At 59.1% G+C, this 17,152-nt stretch overlaps 1 protein-coding gene across 5 annotated transcripts; it reads left to right on the top strand.

Moving 5' to 3' along the window:
* Nucleotides 1-354: 354 nt before the first annotated feature.
* Nucleotides 355-15,572, top strand: RASGRP2 (RAS guanyl releasing protein 2). Of its 5 annotated transcripts, none has more exons than XM_070230082.1 (17): nt 355-626; nt 3,179-3,320; nt 3,953-4,055; nt 4,607-4,669; nt 4,957-5,088; nt 5,881-6,031; nt 6,210-6,383; nt 6,538-6,654; nt 7,950-8,231; nt 8,999-9,076; nt 9,299-9,421; nt 9,712-9,827; nt 13,386-13,527; nt 13,731-13,767; nt 14,141-14,317; nt 15,159-15,222; nt 15,369-15,572. In XM_070230082.1, the coding sequence occupies exons 2-16, from the start codon at nt 3,248-3,250 to the stop codon at nt 15,215-15,217; spliced, it is 1,827 nt and encodes a 608-aa protein (XP_070086183.1). In that variant the 5' UTR covers nt 355-626; nt 3,179-3,247; the 3' UTR covers nt 15,218-15,222; nt 15,369-15,572. The 5 variants fall into 5 exon arrangements, with proteins under 5 accessions (XP_070086183.1, XP_023510130.1, XP_070086182.1 ...); XM_023654362.2 differs by lacking the exon at nt 355-626 and adding an exon at nt 1,221-1,347; XM_070230081.1 differs by lacking the exon at nt 355-626 and adding an exon at nt 1,803-2,042.
* Nucleotides 15,573-17,152: the final 1,580 nt, after the last annotated feature.

Below are 17,152 nucleotides of genomic sequence, written 5' to 3'. Positions count from 1 at the left end.
CGGGGATCCACGCTGTCGGGGGCGGGGCTCCGGAGGGGGAGGAACCTGTGGGTGGTTGGCGCCTTCTTGACTCCGCCCTTAGCCCCGCCCCACTGCGGCGTTTAAGGGTCTCTAAGCAGGTGGCTACGCTTGGTCCAAAATCCGGGTTGTGCTAGGGCGGGGGACCCTCACAGACCGTCTAGGCTGGGTCAGTGTTCCCCCCCTCACTTTGGGGAAACTGAGGACCAGAAAGGGCCTGCTGCTAGGCCTTGAACCGCCAAGACTGAGGTGCGGGGGAGGTCCTGCCTCCCCAGCCCCGAGGCAGGGAGGGGCAAGTCTCGGAAGGCAGGTTTGGGGCCGGTGGTTTCATAGTGAGTGTGTTTGAACCCAAACGGCCGGAAACGGTTACTAGCTCCCCCAGGCCCGGCTTGTGGGGACCCCAACCGCCTGCAGCTGCCCCTCCCAAGTTCCTCCCTGACGGGGGCCCAGCCTCCAGGCCTCCAGTCTCCAAGGTGCGAACACGCTGCCGCTTGCAGCTGCCCCTTCCCATCTAGCCCCGTGGGGAGCCAGGCTTCCGGGGCCCCAGTCCCTCCTGTGTGCTCTGGAGCTGCCCCCAACATCCCTAGACACCGAGGCCCCGTCTCCAGGTAGCCGCGTTTTCATTCCTCCCTCCCCGCACGCCCCTCTCCCCAAAATGCTCCCATCTTGTCCTGGCCCCTCCCCCAGGCCATCACAAGGACCCGCTGACCCCACGCCCCCGATCTCGGCCAGGCCTGTGCCCCACGCTGCCCGCAGGAGGACGCCCGACCCCGGGCCGGCTTAGCCCCGTGGGAACCGTTTGTCTCGAAAACAGGAACCCGGGCCGGGGGCTGGGCGGGGCGCCCCTTCCCCACCGCAGTCCGCTTCCTGCCCCTCCCGGCTTCCTCTGCCCAACACCCGTCAGGGCGGGGGGCACAGGGGCGTCTGGGGTGGGGGAGAAGGCTCTCGGTTTCGTCCCCGCTCCACGCCCCGCGCGCCCGACCGCGGCTCGCCGCCCCTCGGCGCGGCCCGTGGCGCAGCCCCCCGCCCGCGGCCCCGGCCTCCCGGGCGGCGCGGCAGGGGAGGGGTTAAGCTGCCGCAGGACCCGCCGCGTGCGGGGCGAGAGGGAGCCCCCGGTGGGGGAGGCGCGGCCGGCGGTGCGGAGCCCGGCGCAGGGGCGGGAGGGGCGGGGAGGGGAGGGGGCGGCCCGGCGCGGGGGCGGGGCGCGGGGAGCGGGGCCGCGGCGCGGAGCGCGGGCTGGAGCCGCAGCCGCAGCGAGGCCGGCGGGCGGGAGCGCACGGAGGTGGCGCCGCCGGGCCGGGTGCGGGCTCCTGGTCGCGGGTCCCGAGAGTGAGTGAGCGAGCGCGGGCGGGGCGCCGGGCCGAGGAGGCCGGGCCCCCAGGGGCTTCCCAGGGCGGCGCGGGCTGGCTGGGGGCTGCGGGTGGGTGGGTGGGTGGGGAGTCTGCGGCACGGGTCGGGGTAGGAGGGAGCTGCGGAGAGAGCTGAAGCGCCCTGGATAACCCGCGGGAGGGGGCGGCATCCTCGAGGCACCCGGCTCTTCCCAGCCACGTCTCCGCGGGACCTTCCCCCGCGGACCTCCCATTTGACAGATGAGAAAATTGAGGCTCCGAGGGGCCAAGTGACTCTCAAGGTCACACAGCGAGGAAGCAGCAGAGCCAAGTGGGGATGGCTTTGGGAGGCTCCTAGGAAAAGTCCGCCAGAGAAGTCTGTAGAGGAGCCCCCGCCCCGCCCCCCCCCCCAGCCTGGGGGTATGTGTAGGGGCCGGGTACCTTTCCGTGGGGCCAGGCTCTGCCAGCGTCCGCGATGAGGGTTGCCAGGGCACTGGGGCCTCAGGGCTGGCCCTGGACCGCAGGTGAAGGGAGGGCGGGGGAATGGGCGTGTGTGCGCACCCACGGGGGTGTGTGCATGTGTGGGAGAGGGTACATGCGTGTAGGTGCACTGTCTTGCGTGTGTGCACGCGTGTGCGATGTCAGCGCCACTGTGGCCGCGGAACTCCAGGCTGGCCTGGCTCCAGTGAGCAGCAGGTCCGGGAGCAGCGGGTTTGCATTCTGGGGTAGAGAGCTGGGTATGGTGCCCGAGGGTTCCTTCCTGCAGGTGTGCGCGGGGTGTGGGTACCATTGTGTGTGTGAGACGGAGGATGGGCGGCAAGTGCCTGAGGCCCCGGTGTGTGTGAGCTGGAGCGTCTTGCACCCCAATGTGGGTCCCTGGCCTGGGGATGGAATGAGTGCCTGTCGCTGTAAGGATGCGTTTGACTCCGCCAGTGACGAGTTGCTGCTGGGGTCATACAGGCACTCTCCACCCCCCCACTGTGCTAGCGCCCCCTTCTGGGCACCCTACTCTTTGTGTGCCCAAGCGTGTCCAGCCTGTGTGTGGCTCACAGTTCGCCTGTGCAGTCTGGGGCCCTGGGTCAGGAGCTCGAGCTGGGGAGGAAGATGGCCTGCGGAAGGGCTGAGCCCGGACCCCTGGGGCCTTCACGGAGGAGGTGGCTTAGGAGCGCGCGGTTCCCAGGCTCAGGCTTCCCGCTGATGCCTCGGTGCCGCAGCGGGCTCCCCCCACCCCACCCCCCGCCCAGGAATGTTCCTCTCCACTCTAGCCGGCCTTCCCAAGGGCAGGCCCCTGGGGGCCGCCACAGCTCCGCCTCCCCTCCCCGGGAGCCCCGGAGGGGGCGATGCGGGCAGGACGCCTGGGTTCCTCCCCCCTCCCATCCCAGGGAGAAATTCCTCCGAGGTCCCCTCAGGCTCTGGGTTCCCAAAAATAACCCTGCGGGGGAAGGGAGGCTGTGGAGGGAGGGAAGCGGGAGGGGCGCAGAGCCGAGCTGCGGGGTGCTGCAGGTGCCGCTGGGGAGAGGACGCGAGGAGAGAAGGGCCTACGGGGGCTGGGGCACCAACCAGCCCCCAGAGTCCTGGCTCGTCCTCATCCCCGGGGAGTCCCTGGGCCCTCCCGCAACTCCGAGGGAGGGCCGGAAGCCTCTCGGCGGGTCCGTTTCCCAACTGGTGGGTTGCACCATCCTGGGACAGACCGTTTAACCCCGGAGTGGCCGCAGCGACCGACTCCGGCCCTGCCCAGCAGGGGGCGTGCCCGCCCCGCCCCGGTCCTGCCCTCCGGGCCGCTCCCCCGGCCGGCGCCTCCGCAGACTCCCGCTCTGCCTCTCCCGGGACAGGGGTCGGCTCCGAGCCCCGTGGGAGGCTCCCGGAGCGCAGCTCGGCCCAGCCTACCCGCGCCGGCGGCCATGGCGGGCACCCTAGACCTGGACAAGGGCTGCACGGTGGAGGAGCTGCTCCGCGGCTGCATCGAAGCCTTCGGTGAGTGGCACGGGAGGGCACACCCAGCCTGAGCCCTGCCCGGAACCTGAACCCGGGGCCCTGCCTGCGCGGACCCACCCAGCTCCGCATCCTGCAGCCTCCTTTTCATCACAGGGTAGAGAAATCCACACGCTTCAGAAGGATACAATGTTTCCCTTCCCCAGTATGCCGGTGTGGAAGGGAGGGACGGGGGTCCCCAGACTCTGACACATGAGGAGCATTATCTGTCTCCCCGGGGATCCGGAGGAACTCTGTCTCCGGCCTGGGAGCTGTTTCCGGCTGATGGGGGGCGGCTTATCTGGTGAGGGGGTGCCCCTTCGCCCAAGCACTCAGGAAATGACCTCTGAATTCTTGACCCCGGGAACCCAGGCTCCTTCCGCCCCAGCTGGTTCCTCTCTGGAGGGACGATGGGCCGGACTCAGACGCTGCCCTCCTCCAGTTCCTCGGATCCGGCCTGATGGCACTCCCACCCTAACTTTTCTCTCTAATCTGCCTCCTGGTTTTGGAGTCCTGGGAAAGCAGGAGGTTGTGGCGGGGGTGGTCTGGATACCTGGCAGGCTCGGGGTCGGCTTTAGGGACCACAGCTGCAGGACGAAGGGTCAACCTGCTTCTCTTTGACCCCTCGGAGTTAGATGACTGCGGGAAGGTGCGGGAACCAGAGCTGGTGCGCATGTTCCTCATGATGCATTCCTGGTACATCCCTTCCTCTCAGCTGGCAGCAAAACTGCTCCACATATATCCTTGGTGGGCCTCGCCAAGGGCCCTGCGTCCGAGTCCGTGAGCCAGCCGGGCTGCCCGGCCCAGGCGGAGAATGGGCTTCACTGCCAGATCATGGGCCCTCCTCTGTCCCAGAATTCAGGCCCGGCCCAGCCTCCCCCTAGGGCCTAGGCTCCACCCCTCCCCTCCCCTCGGGACTCAGGGCCCCGCTCCGACTCTCTCCCCAACCTAGGCCTTGCTCTCCTCCTCCCTCCAGTCTAGGACCTGTCCCCACTCCCAGCCTGGGTCCCGCCCCTGGCTTCCCTCCCAGAACCCAGGCCCGGCTCTGATGCTCTGAGCCTCCCCTAGAACCTAGCCCCCTTCCCACCCCTGCGGCCTCCCAGTGCTCACACTTCACCCCTGCCTTCAGCCCTTTTCCAGAGCTTCGGCCCCAGCCTCGCCCCGGACCCCGCCCCCAGCATGTCTCCTAGAACCAGGCCCCGCCCTCAGCCTCCCTCCAGAGCTGGGCCCATCTCCTGCCTCCCTTTCTGGAGTTGTCTCCGTCTTGGTTTTCCTTAACTCTCCTTCACCTACCAACAATCCCGGAAGGACAACTCCAATTCGCTGCAGGTGAAGACATGCCACCTGGTCAGGTGAGCCTTCTTCTTGGGGCGCCGTCCCCTCTCTTCCCTCAGGCTTCAGACGGGCCTGCGGAGCGGTCCTGTGCGTTTGAACCAGGCTCTGTCCATGGTGGGTGTGGCGCCCCGGGCACGCTCCTCCTGGGCCAGGCCTGGGTTTCCTGATCTGCCCAGTGCGGGTGGGGAAGGAAAGAGCTGGGAGACGGGAACCCCAGTTTGAGGCTCTTTCCTCCTCTTTGGGGAACTACGATCCCAGGGGATGGTGGGGGAAGGGCTGTCGGGTGACTCCACACCTCGGCCAGGTACTGGATCTCAGCATTCCCAGCGGAGTTTGACTTGAACCCGGAGCTCGCCAAGCAGATCAAGGAGCTGAAGGCTCTGTTGGACCAAGAAGGGAACCGCCGGCACAGCAGCCTCATCGACATCGACAGCGTGTGCGTGGGGGGAGCTCAGAGGGCTGGGGAGGGCACTCGGCATCCTGCACCGTGGGTGCTTAATAAATGTTTGTTGAATTGAATGAGGGAGGGTCATATCACTCTCTTGCTTAAAAACCTTCTATGGCTCCCTGTTGCCCTCAAAATGTCTCGGCTGGGGATTGAGGCCTTTCGTAGTCTGGAGCCAGCTTGGGGTTCCTGCCTCATTTCCACAGCCCACCGCCATCCCGTTCACCTCATACTGCAGCTGCACTGGTCCCCTCGCCATCCTCCAGCCCCTGTGTCCTTCCCCACCATGCTGCTCTGTTCACATTGGTCCCTTGCCTCCTTCTCCATGTCATCAAGACTCAGCTCAAGCGTGCAGTGTCCATGGGCTCTGAGGGCTCAGGGCTTTTCCGGGACAGAATTTGTCCTTCTCTCTGTTCCCCCACGGCCCTTTGTGCAGATCCCTGTGCAAAGACCCGTACACGTGCCACGCTGTTTTGTGATTGTTTGTTCTGTGTCTGTCTCCCTCAGTAGCCTGTGAGCTCCTCAAGGGCAGGAACCGTGTCTTGCCATCTCTGTCCCCCCAGCGCGTAGCAGTGCTTGGCAGAGTACGTCTTCCATAAACGTGTGTGGAGTGCATGACGAGGGGGAGATTGCAGGAGTGGCCGGACTGGGGACATCTGTGTCCAGCATGGTGCCTCGCACTGTGTGGGTCCTCAGTCCGCTCGAGTGGCGTGTCTGCATGAGTGTGGGGCCACAAGGGATGGGGCGTCTCCAGCCAAGGGCTCACTGCCTCTGCCTCCCCAGCCCCACCTACCAGTGGAAGCGGCAGGTGACCCAGCGGAACCCCATGGGACAGAAGAAGCGCAAGATGTCCCTGTTGTTTGACCACCTGGAGCCCATGGAGCTGGCGGGGCATCTTACTTTCTTGGAGTATCGCTCCTTCTGCAAGATCCTGGTGTGGCGCCAGGGCCTCTGGTCGGGGCTGGAGTGTGGGCTGGAGAGGGAGCCCCAGGCGGGCAGGCGGGGCTGCAGGGTGGGTCAGGGGGTTTCAGCTTAACCACCAAAGGGCAGCTGGAGGGTGAGGAGTGGCCAGCGGGGAGGGGAGGGGGTGCTGAGGCCGCTCCCGCCCCCAGTTCCAGGACTACCACAGTTTTGTGACTCACGGCTGCACGGTGGACAACCCCATCCTGGAGCGATTCATCTCCCTCTTCAACAGTGTCTCGCAGTGGGTGCAGCTCATGATTCTCAGCAAGCCCACAGCCCCGCAGCGGGCCGCGGTCATCACACACTTTGTCCACGTGGCAGAGGTGCCCGCCCCTCCCTTGTCCTCCAACCCCCTCAGTTGACAGTACGGCTATGTTCGTTGCTCCTTTCCCCACTGCCTCCTCTCCAGAAAAGCTCGGCCAAATTCTGGGCCTGTTCAGTGGCTCACTGCCTTCCCCCTCCCCGTGTGTCCCCCAGAAGCTGCTGGAGCTGCAGAACTTCAACACGCTGATGGCAGTGGTCGGGGGCCTGAGCCACAGCTCCATCTCCCGCCTCAAGGAGACCCACAGCCACGTGAGCCCAGAGACCATCAAGGTGCCTGGGACTGAGGGGTCGGGGGGCAGCCTGGTCAAGCCCTGGAGCCAGTGCTTCCCAGCTCTGGCCTCCCTGAGAACTCCCAGCAACACTGGGGGTTGGGCACTCCTGTCCTCACTTGACAGATGGGGAAACTGAGGCTTGAGGGGTTAAATGCTTTTCCCAGGACGCACCATGAAAGCGGCTGAGCAGAGGCTCACGGTCTGCCTAACTCCAAAGCTTGTGCTTCCTCCTCTGATTTTTTTTTTAGCATATCGAGTGACATTCGTGTAGAGACGTATATAAGACATATGTACAGTTTAAGGAAAAATTATAAAGAAAACACTCGTGTAACCATCACCCAGGTCAAGAAATAGAACATTGTCAGCCCCCAAAGCTCCCAGCACCTTAGAGCTTAACTCCCTCCCCATCAGGGGCAACCAATGTCTGACTTTCGTAATGAAGATGAACTTGCTTACCTTTGTAGCTTTACTACCTATGTATGCGCCCCAAAAGTGTGGCGTTTTTGTTGCCTGTCTTTGAGCTTTCTATGAATCATGTTGTATATGTTATTTTTTGTCTTTTTTTATTGTTATATTCGGTTGTGTGGCGCGATCATGCATTCATTTCCATTCCCGTATAATATTTTATTGTAAGTCCAGCCCAGTGTATGTATCTGCTGTTGAACATTTGGGGTTTTTCCAGCCTTGGCTGTGATGAACAATGCAGCTAAGAACATTTTTCTTTTTTTTTTTTAAGATTTTATTTTTTTTCCTTTTTCTCCCCAAAGCCCCCCTGGTACATAGTTGTATATTCTTCGTTGTGGGTCCCTCTAGTTGAGGCATTTGGGACGCTGCCTCAGCGTGGTTTGATCAGCAGTGCCATGTCCGCGCTCAGGATTCGAACCAACGGAACACTGGGCCGCCTGCAGCGGAGTGCGCGAACTTAACCGCTCGGCCACGGAGCCGGCCCCAGAACATTTTTCTAGATCGTTGTTCTGTGCTGCTTGGCCTCCCTGAGCCTCAGTTTCTTCTGCTGTTAAATGTGGATGATAATCTGTGCTCAGGCCCGGTGTCAGGTGTGGTATTTGGTAGTGGGTGTTCCCTTGACCTCATGGCCTATGAACTTTGACCACCAGGGGTTAAGGGAGCCTGTGTTGGGGCACAGTGAGGGAGGATTTTGACATTTCACCCATCCGTGACTCTGGCTCCTCATCCTCTCCCACGTTTCCAGGGCTGAGCAGGGGAGGGTAGTTGAGCCAGTGACGTGAATGCGTGTGTGTGTGTGTACGTGACCCTCTGCCCTTTGCCCCCCAGCTCTGGGAACGTCTGACAGAACTAGTGACGGCCACTGGAAATTATGGCAACTACCGGCGCCGGCTGGCATCCTGTCGGGGCTTCTGTTTCCCCATCCTGGGTGTGCACCTCAAGGACCTGGTGGCCCTGCAGCTGGCATTGCCTGACTGGCTGGACCCTGCCCGGACCCGACTGAATGGGGCCAAGATGAAGCAACTCTTCAACATCCTGGAGAAGCTGACCATGGTGACCAGCGTCGAGCCCCCAGTGCAGGCCAACCCGGATCTGCTGAGCTTGCTCACGGTGAGGGGCCGGGCCCCAGGGTTGACAGCCCACCTGGTCGTGGGCTCACTCAAGGCAGCGGGCTTGGCCTTGGGTTCTTAGTCCTGGTCAAGGGACTGAGATGCAGGCTGGGCTCCAGGGTTTGGAGTGAATTCTGAGATGCGTTCCAGGCTCCAGACGGGGCTGTGGGCTGGGGTCTGATCGGAGGCTGGCCCTGGCCCGGGGTTGACTTCCTAGCAGGGGGTTGTGTTCGAGCTTTGGGGCCAAGCTCTGGCTTCTGGGTGCTGGGTGGTTTCTAAACACGGTCCTGAGCTCTGAGGTTCGGGGCTGGCCTTGGACTCGGATCTGGGGTCTGGGGTGGGAGCTGAGCTCTAGTCTAGATCTGGACTAGGTTCTAGATGTTGGCTGGGGCTTTGGTTCTGGGTCTGGAGTGGATTCTTAGTTGTTTCTAGGCTCTGGACTGGGATCAGGGTTGAAATCTGGGCCTGATTCTGGGTGCTGCGTTGGGTTCCAGGTTGGGGATGAGTTTCAGAGCTCTTGGCTGGGTTCTGACCTGGAGTCTTAGCTGAGATCTCGGTTGTGCGTTGTGCTGAGGGCTTGGGGTCGAGCCCTGGGTTCTGGTCTGCACGCTCGGCTGGCGTGTGGCTGCTGGGCTGTGTTCTAAGCTGGCCTCTGCCCTGAGTCGAGCTTCTGGCCTGGGCTTGTGGCTGAGCTGTGGCCCCTGGGTGGACCTGTGACCTGGGCTCTGGGCAGTGGGCTCCTGGGTGTGACCAGACCCTGTGTCGCAGGTGTCTCTGGATCAGTATCAGACGGAGGATGAGCTCTACCAGCTGTCCCTGCAGCGGGAGCCGCGCTCCAAGTCGTCGGTGAGGGACAGAGTCCTGCTTCCCTCTGCCCATCGGCTTCCTCCCCCACCTCTGCCCCACCTGAGAATCCCAGGATGTGAGGGCAGGAGAGTTCTCAGAGGCCACCCCACCCACACTCCTTGTTGGGCAGGCTCCCTTCTCCCCAAGGCTTCCCCTCTCTGCTTCCCTGGGTCCTGGGCTCCCTCACCTCTGGCCCTCGCTCACACCTGACCATTCCTCCAGCCAACCAGCCCCACGAGCTGCACCCCACCTCCCCGGCCCCCCGTGCTGGAGGAGTGGACCTCAGCTGCCAAACCCAAGCTGGATCAGGCGCTTTTGGTGGAGCACATTGAGAAGATGGTAGAGGTGTGACTCTGGGGGGGCCGGCTCTGGATCCCAAGGCGGGGGGACAGGTCCGTAGTGGTTAATCAAGGCCGGTTTTGCCAGGGCTCCTGGGAGCCACCACCAGTGCCATGTCACAGGGTATAGCTGATGGGTAGGCTTGGGGTGGGGGTATGGAAAAGGGAGGTGATGGGGGACACAGACAGCCACCCACATCTGAGGCGTCCTTCATGACTTGGACTGGGGATGTGGGCAGCACGCACCGACGTTCCTTTTATTTTCCCTGTGCCTGTATGTCCCTCTGTGTTCCCCAGTCCGTGTTCCGGAACTTTGACGTCGATGGGGACGGCCACATCTCACAGGAGGAGTTCCAGATCATCCGTGGGAACTTCCCTTACCTCAGCGCCTTTGGGGACCTCGACCAGAACCAGTGAGGAGGGCTGGGGACTCGGGGACAGGGAAGGCAGGCTCACTTCCCCTCGGGTTTGTTTCCTCCTCTGCCAGATGAGGCCACTGAATCAGACCATCTCGGCCGAGGAGGCGCCCAGTGTGGGGAGGGCTCTTATCTGGGGGGCGCTGCCGGCTGCAGAGGCACAGATGGGGGGCTCCACTTGAATCTTGCAAAGATTGTGGCCTGGGGACTGTTGCTACATCAATGAAATTTTATTCGTGGAGCTCACAGCTGGCAAAAAGTGTGGGCAAGTTGAACTCCTGGCTAGCCTGTTTTAATGAGTAGATAAGAGAGGCCCGTAATTAGCAGCACCCACTTACTTATCAACCATCCCCATGCTGACAATTTGGACAACAGCTGGTTCTCGAAGTAGGTTACACACGCCCCCTGCAACCACGTTCATACCCCTGTTTTGCTGAGCAGACAAAACTCCAGTCAAAATTCACAGTCCATCCCAGGTCGATTTATTTTTTTTAATGCTATCCGTATTTCAAAAATCTGGCTTTTTTCATATCACAAAAATCTGTGGTAAAAAAAAAAAATCTAGGGGCCGGCCCGGTGGTGCAGTGGTTAAGTTCGCATGTTCCTCTTTGGCTGCCGGGGGTTCACCGGTTCGGATCCCGGGTGTGGACCTACGCACTGCTTGGCAAGCCATGCTTTGGCAGGTGTCCCACATATAAAGTAGAGGAAGATGGGTAGGGATGTTAGCTCAGGGCCAGTCTTCCTCAGCAAAAAGAGGAGGATTGGCGGCAGATGTTAGTTCAGGGCTAATCTTCCTCAAAAAAAAAAAAAAAAATGCAGATAGTAAAATAGATTTATGGTGAACAAAGTATATAAAGTAAGAAGGGAAAATTCCCTCCCTCCTTTCCCATCTAGAAGTTATTAGTAACACTGTTCACAAGGGTACGTGTATCCTTCCAGTCTTTTTTTCATGCATGTGTAAATCCATATAGATTTTGTCTGTCTGTGTCTGTTTCATGGACAAACAGGACGCTAGTGCAAACCTAGTTCTGCTTGTGGCCTTTGTCGTGCTTGCTTGGTTTCTGCTTCCAGACTTGAGACTGTGTTCCGTGTTATCCTCCTGGCTTGGGCGGATTTTTTTCCAGGCCACACTTTCAGAGAGGGTGCAGCCCTTGGAGACCTGTGAGGCCCCAGCTTCATGCAGGGGTCTCAGCTTAACTCCTCACCTCCCGCAGGCCCCAGGCCTGTGGCCAGCCCCTGATTGGCTATCAAAACCCAGCACCTGGCTCATCGGGAGGGAGAGCAGCAACCCCCTGCCCGGGCAGCCGCAGCAGCGTGCGGCCCCAACTCACCGCCCCAGCTGGAAGCTGCTCTTTGTTTCTGGAACTAGGGGCTTTCCGTTTCTTTCTTGCCATCTCACCTATGCATTTAAAGCAAGTTTTCACATTTTTTTTTTTAATAATTGTTTTTTGGGATTTACACCTTTATTTTTTAATTTTTTCCTTCTTCTCCCTCAAGCCCCCCAGGACATAGTTGTATATTTTAGTTGTGGGTCCTTCTAGTTGTGGCATGTGGGACGCTGCCGCAGCATGGCTTGATGAGCGGTGCCATGTCTGTGCCCAGGATTCGAACCAACGAAACACTGGGCCGCCTGCAGCGGAGCACGCGAACTTAACCACTGGGCCACGGGGCCGGCCCCAACTTTTGACGTCTTTTAACCAGCATCTCGGTATTCGTAGCCATAGGGTTTTCAGGTAGTTTGTTGTTGTTGTTGTTTTCATCGCTGTCTTGGTGGAGTGGCACATCTCGCTCTTTTTGTTTCCCACTTAACCCTTTATCGTGGCCATCTTTCATGCCTGTTCACGTAGAGCCGCCTCATTCTTCAGAACAGCTGCAGAGTTTTCCGCTGGGTGACTGGCCCAGCATTTGCCTCGCCGTTCTCCCACTCCCGGACAGTAGGCTGTTCCCGGTTTTTTGCTATTAATATACGCCCTGTTGCTGTGAACATCTCTGTACCATGCACTCAGGCCACTATTTCTGTAGGAGAATTTCCTAGAAGGGGGATAATTGGATCAAAAGATATGCACATTCTAAATTAGGAGAGAGACTGCCAGAGTGACCTCAGGCAAGGTTGTGCCGGCTCGCACCCCCGTCAGCAGCGGACAAGTGCCTGTTTCCCACCTTCCTTGCCAACAGTGGATGCTATAATAAGGTTACAATTTTGCCAGTCTAATTGGCAAATGGTGTCTTGGTTAAATTCGCATTTCTTTAATACTGGTGGGGCAGGATATCTTTTCATATGATTATCGGCCACTTATATTTCTTCTGTTAATTGCCTCCTCATATTCTTTGTCCATTATTCCACTGGGTTTGTCGGTCTTTTTCACATTGATTTTTCAGAATCTCTGTTAATGGGTATTAACCCTTTGCTGTCCAATGTGTTTGCAAAGATTTTCTCCCCGTCTGTCATTTCTGTTGTCTTTTTCCATATAAAAAATTTTAAAAGTTTTGTGTGCTCAATGTCAGTCTTTTCCTTTGTGGCTTCTCGGATTTGTGTTATGTGTGGAAGGCCCTCGACCCCTCAGGATTACAAAATTACTCTCATGTCTTTCCAGATACTTTGATAATTTTATTTTTTACGTCAGTGTTCTCAATTCAGTGGGAATTTAGTTTTCACGCACAGTATAAGGTAGGAGTCTAGGTTAATATTGTTTTCTAAATGGTCAGTTGTCCCAATGCCCCATTGATCTAGGGGCCGGCTGGACCACATTATGGATCCCCAGATACAATGGGTAGAAGTTTGCAACAAGGGCCGGCTCTGACCTAGGAACTACACAGATGCTTGTGTAGACACTTCATGGGCACTATCTCATTGCATCCTTACAAAAACCCTCTGAGCTGGAGGAATTATCATCCCCACTTATAGGAGAGGAAACTGAAGCACAGGGCGATTCATCAGCCCAAGGTAACACAGCCAGGAAATGGAAGAGCCGGAATTTGACCTGGGCTCTGTCTGTCTCCAAAGCACATCGCTTTTTCCCCTAAAACACATAAGTAGGTGAAAAAAGGGTTCTGTGGAAGCCGTGCGTTATGTGGGAAACCCTGATTACAGGGGTCTTTCCGGCAGGATTGTGCAATTGAGAGGCGTGTCGTTTTTCCCAGTCTTACCTGGTCCCCAAACTCATCAGAGGTCTCTTAACTGTCAGTGCTCCCGACTGGGGTTCCGAGGAGCTCACTTTGGGAAGCGGAGGTTGATAATCCCACGGGACAGAGCACAGCCCTTTTAGTTTACACACCAACTCCCTGGAGTGGGCGGGGCAGGAATCAGGTGCCCCATTTTTCTGGGGAGGAAACCCAGGGAAAGCGACTCGCAGGAGACCACACACCTAGTTCCTAGCAGCTTCTAACTCCGCCTGCCTCCACGTCCAGTGCTCTTTCTCTTGCTGGCACCCCTGGGCCCAAATCAGGAGTTCCGTGAGGACCTTTAATTTGGTAGGGGATTTCCCCAGGGGGATGGGCTAGGCCGGCGGGGGTGCTCCTGGGGAGGCCCGAGCTGAGGCGCCCCTCCCCCGGCAGGGACGGCTGTATCAGTAGGGAGGAGATGGTCTCCTACTTCATGCGCTCCAGCTCCGTGCTGGGCGGCCGCATGGGCTTCGTGCACAACTTCCACGAGAGCAGCTCCTTGCGCCCGGTCGCCTGCCGCCACTGCAAGACCCTGGTGAGCACCCCCCACCCCGCCACACCCCTCCCGCCCCGCCCCCGCGGAGTCAGCGGCCTCTCCTCCCGCTGCTCTGCGCCTGACCCAGAGGGGTCCTAAGAACACGGAGCGTCAGTCCCAGTCCCTGCCCTTGAGAAGGAGGAAGTAGAGTCCTCACTTCTAAGTTCCTCCCCTCCCAGCACGGCCCCCCTCCTCTATTTCAGATCCTGGGCATCTACAAGCAGGGCCTCAAATGCCGAGGTGAGATGGAATGGCAGGGCTGCTGGGCTGAGCTTTCTGAGGAATCACTATCTGGGTGGGGATTCTTATTTTGGTGGGGCAACTACAAAGGAGTGAAGTACCTTGGAGCCAGAGAGGCATGATGATGATATGTGAAGGGAGTAGCCTTTAAGAGGGCTTTTATTTTGGTGAGGCAGCCACCCTGGAACCGAGTAATTGGAGAGGGCATAGACTGGCAAGTAGGATGAAGACAGCACTTTGGAAGGAGACTCTTGCTTTGGTGGGGCAGCTGCTCAGGAGCAAAGGGACCTGGGGAGAGGTACAGGCCCACAGAATGGGATGGAGGGTGTTCTGACCCATGGCCCTGGCTGAGCTCCCCATCTGCCTTCCCCAGCCTGTGGTGTGAACTGCCACAAGCAGTGCAAGGATCGCCTGTCAGTCGAGTGTCGGCGCCGGGCCCAGAGTGTGAGTCTGGAGGGGTCTGCACATTCACCCTCACCCACACACACCCACCACCGCGCTTTCAGCTTCTCCCTGCCGCGCCCAGGCAGGCGAGGCTCCCGGCCTCCAGGTAAGAGGGGGTCTCATTCTGGACTGGCCTGTGGAGGGAGGAAGGCAGGGCCATTGTGGCAAAGTATTAACTTATGCAGATGGAAAACCTTCCAGAGTTTGTAATTCTCTTATTTTGGTGGGGTGATGAAAAAAGCTTGGACAGATAAGGCTGTCAGAAGGTGGCCAGGGAGCCCTTGACCTTTGGAGGCTGAGGGGAGAGAGACTCTAATATATAAAGAAGAGTAAATGTGAAAGAAGCCTCAAGATTCCAGTAGCACTCTTATTTTGTTAGGGGGATTGACAGTGGATTGGAGGGGGAATTTAGTGAGCCATTTGCCTGAATTTCCCTCTTTGGCTTCTCTGGTGGCTGTCCTGAGAAAAGTCCCATGCCCTGAAAATCTCCCAACGGCTCTCTTGGGGGTCTCTGGCATTTTTAGGTCAGCTTTCTGAATGACAATTCCTCAAGTGATTATTTTGCTGAGCACAGTCTGAACGACTGTGTTAGGCTGGGGTGTAAGGCAGTTGACCACGGCCATTTGGATTGGCATCAGTCCTCCAAAGCAGAAAAGATAAAACCATTTGCATCGAGCCTTCCAGAAGTGCTGGGGTCTGCAATGTGAAAGACACACCAAACTGACACTTAAGCAGACTGCACGGACACATCCGTGGCTGCAAAAAAGCTGCGGCAGAATGAAAACTTAGAGAGAGCCTCAAAAATCGGGTGGTTGGGCCGTTCAGTGAATTGATTTTTGGTGGCTGGGTCTGCTTCCGGGGTGGGGCGGGGTGCCTCCTGTGAGTCGGGGAAGGGCTGCTGAGGACTCAGGAACCCAGGAGTTGGCTCTGCGACCCCCTGCCTGCAGAGATCCGCGAGGAGGAGGTGCAGACGGTGGAGGATGGCGTCTTTGACATCCACTTGTAATTGACGTAAGTCCTCCCACAGCGCACGCATCCAGAGCTGGGTGCCCCTGAGGGCTGGGGCATGGGGGTGCTCTGTCCACAGGCCCAGGCCAGGCCGGCTCCTACTTTTTAGGGGAGGGTCTCCCTTACAACTTCTGTTTTTCTCTTCCCAGCTGTGACTGGATCAAACTCTCGTGCCTGCCTTGGAGAAAAGACTCGCGACCAGAGCAGGGAGCCTGGGGTGCTGGGGCAGGGGGCGGGTGTCAGGGTGGCATGCGGCTGAGGGCAGGGCCAGGGCTGGTGTCCCTAAGGTTGTACAGACTCTTGTGAATATTTGTATTTTCCAGATGGAATAAAAAGGCCCGTGTAATTAACCATCAGAGCCTAGAATCCTCATGGGGGGTGGGGGAGGGGCCGTAACCACAGGGACTGGAATCTTAGAGTCTGGAACTTTGTGGTCAGCGAATCTTGGGAGATCTGGACTCTCGTGCGTCTAGAATCTTGGAGGGACTAGAATCCTGGGGGACAGAACCTTAGAACCAGAAAACCTTGGAACATAAGAATCTTGGGGAGGGGCCTGCCCGGTGGTGCAGCTGTTAAGTTTGCACGTTCTGCTTCTCAGCGGCCCGGGGTTTGCCACATCATATCCCGGGTGCGGACATGGCACCGCTTGGCAAAAAGCCATGCTGTGGTAGGCGTCCCACGTATAAAATAGAGGAAGATGGGCATGGATGTTAGCTCAGGGCCAGTCTTCCTCAGCAAAAAGAGGAAGATTGGCAGTAGTTAGCTCAGGGCTAATCTTCCTCAAAAAAAAAATAAAGAATCTTGGGGAGGCTTTAGACTCTCACAGAGTCCAGAATCTTAGGGGTCTAAGCCTTGAAACTAGCGCACCTTTGCACCTGGAATTTCTGGGCCCAGTGGTCATATATAACCATAGCCTTCAGCCCACAGCCGGAATTCCCTTCCTTGACAGGTGGCCTTTCAGCCTATGCTTGAATACTTCCCGCAATGGGGAGCTCACTACAGAGAATCACGGGAGGGAGAGGAGTGCCCATAGTGGGGGCTGTGGGGGAGGGAGGGAGGCGGGGGCTTGGGCAGCCGGAGGCCCCTGCTGGGCTTGCGAGCCTCCGGGTGGGGGCTGCACTCCTTGGGCTTGAAGCCTCCTGGCCTGGTGCTGCTGCCAGCCGGAAGGACAGTGACTTCCAGAGGAAATGCATATTGATCCTGCTCTCAGCCTCCTGTGGCCTCTCCCAGCCCAGCTCTGCCCTCCTGAGTTTGCAGCCCGGAGGTTTTGGGGGTCACCGCCACCTGAGGAAGGCTAGGGCCACTTCTGAGGCCGGTCTGGGTGAGGAGGGGCTCAGGGCCTTCTGCAGTTTCTGAAGCTGGGCCGGGCTGCCCCTGAGGTCCCGAGACTCCGGACAGCAGCGCCGAGAGTGGGAGCCACCTCCCTAGGCCCCAAGCTGGGGCGTGTCCTGCAGCAGCTGTGGGTTGTTCTGGAGTGGAGCCTGAGCACCCCAACCCCTGCCGGCAAAGTACAGTTGCTGCAGACCTGGCTGTGGCCTCAGCCCCCTTCCTCAGCATCCCCTTGACCCCACCATGCCCATCTCCCCCTTTGAGACCCCACTCCCCCTGGCCTACTCATCTGGGGTCACCTCCTCCTCCCACCCTGTTACTTCTCGGCTGCAGCTCCGTTCCCTGTTGGGGTCCCAGCCCTGTCCCCCACTGCACTGCCCCTCCTTCCGTCCACAACCCCCTCCCGCCTGCCCTTCCCCCTCTCGAGGCTGTAATATCCGTTTCACGATTTGGGGGCTGAGTTGCTATAACAACAGACGGCGATTGTGTTGTGAAGAGCAGCTCCCTGCGCCGCCCGCCGCCTCTCGTGCTGCCTCCATCCCTGCAGCCCGGTCGGCTCCCCTCCCCGCCGCCCCCAGCCCCAGCCTGGCCTCTTCCGGGCTTG

This window comes from Equus caballus, chromosome 12 (genome assembly GCF_041296265.1).
Source record: "Equus caballus isolate H_3958 breed thoroughbred chromosome 12, TB-T2T, whole genome shotgun sequence".
NCBI lineage: Eukaryota > Metazoa > Chordata > Mammalia > Perissodactyla > Equidae > Equus > Equus caballus.
The sequence above is the reverse complement of the archived record's forward strand: the minus strand, read 5'-3'. Positions and strand labels throughout refer to the sequence as shown.

What these genes read in the sequence shown, in the direction of transcription:
- RASGRP2 (XM_070230081.1), top strand. Translation starts at nt 1,890, where the DNA reads ATGGGCGTGTGTGCGCACCCACGGGGGTGTGTGCATGTGTGGGAGAGG. An exon ending in CTGGCTCCAGTGAGCAGCAG is followed by an intron (nt 2,043 to 3,178) that starts GTCCGGGAGCAG and finishes CTCCCGGGACAG; the next exon opens with GGGTCGGCTCCGAGCCCCGT. An exon ending in GCAGGGCCTCAAATGCCGAG is followed by an intron (nt 13,768 to 14,140) that starts GTGAGATGGAAT and finishes TGCCTTCCCCAG; the next exon opens with CCTGTGGTGTGAACTGCCAC.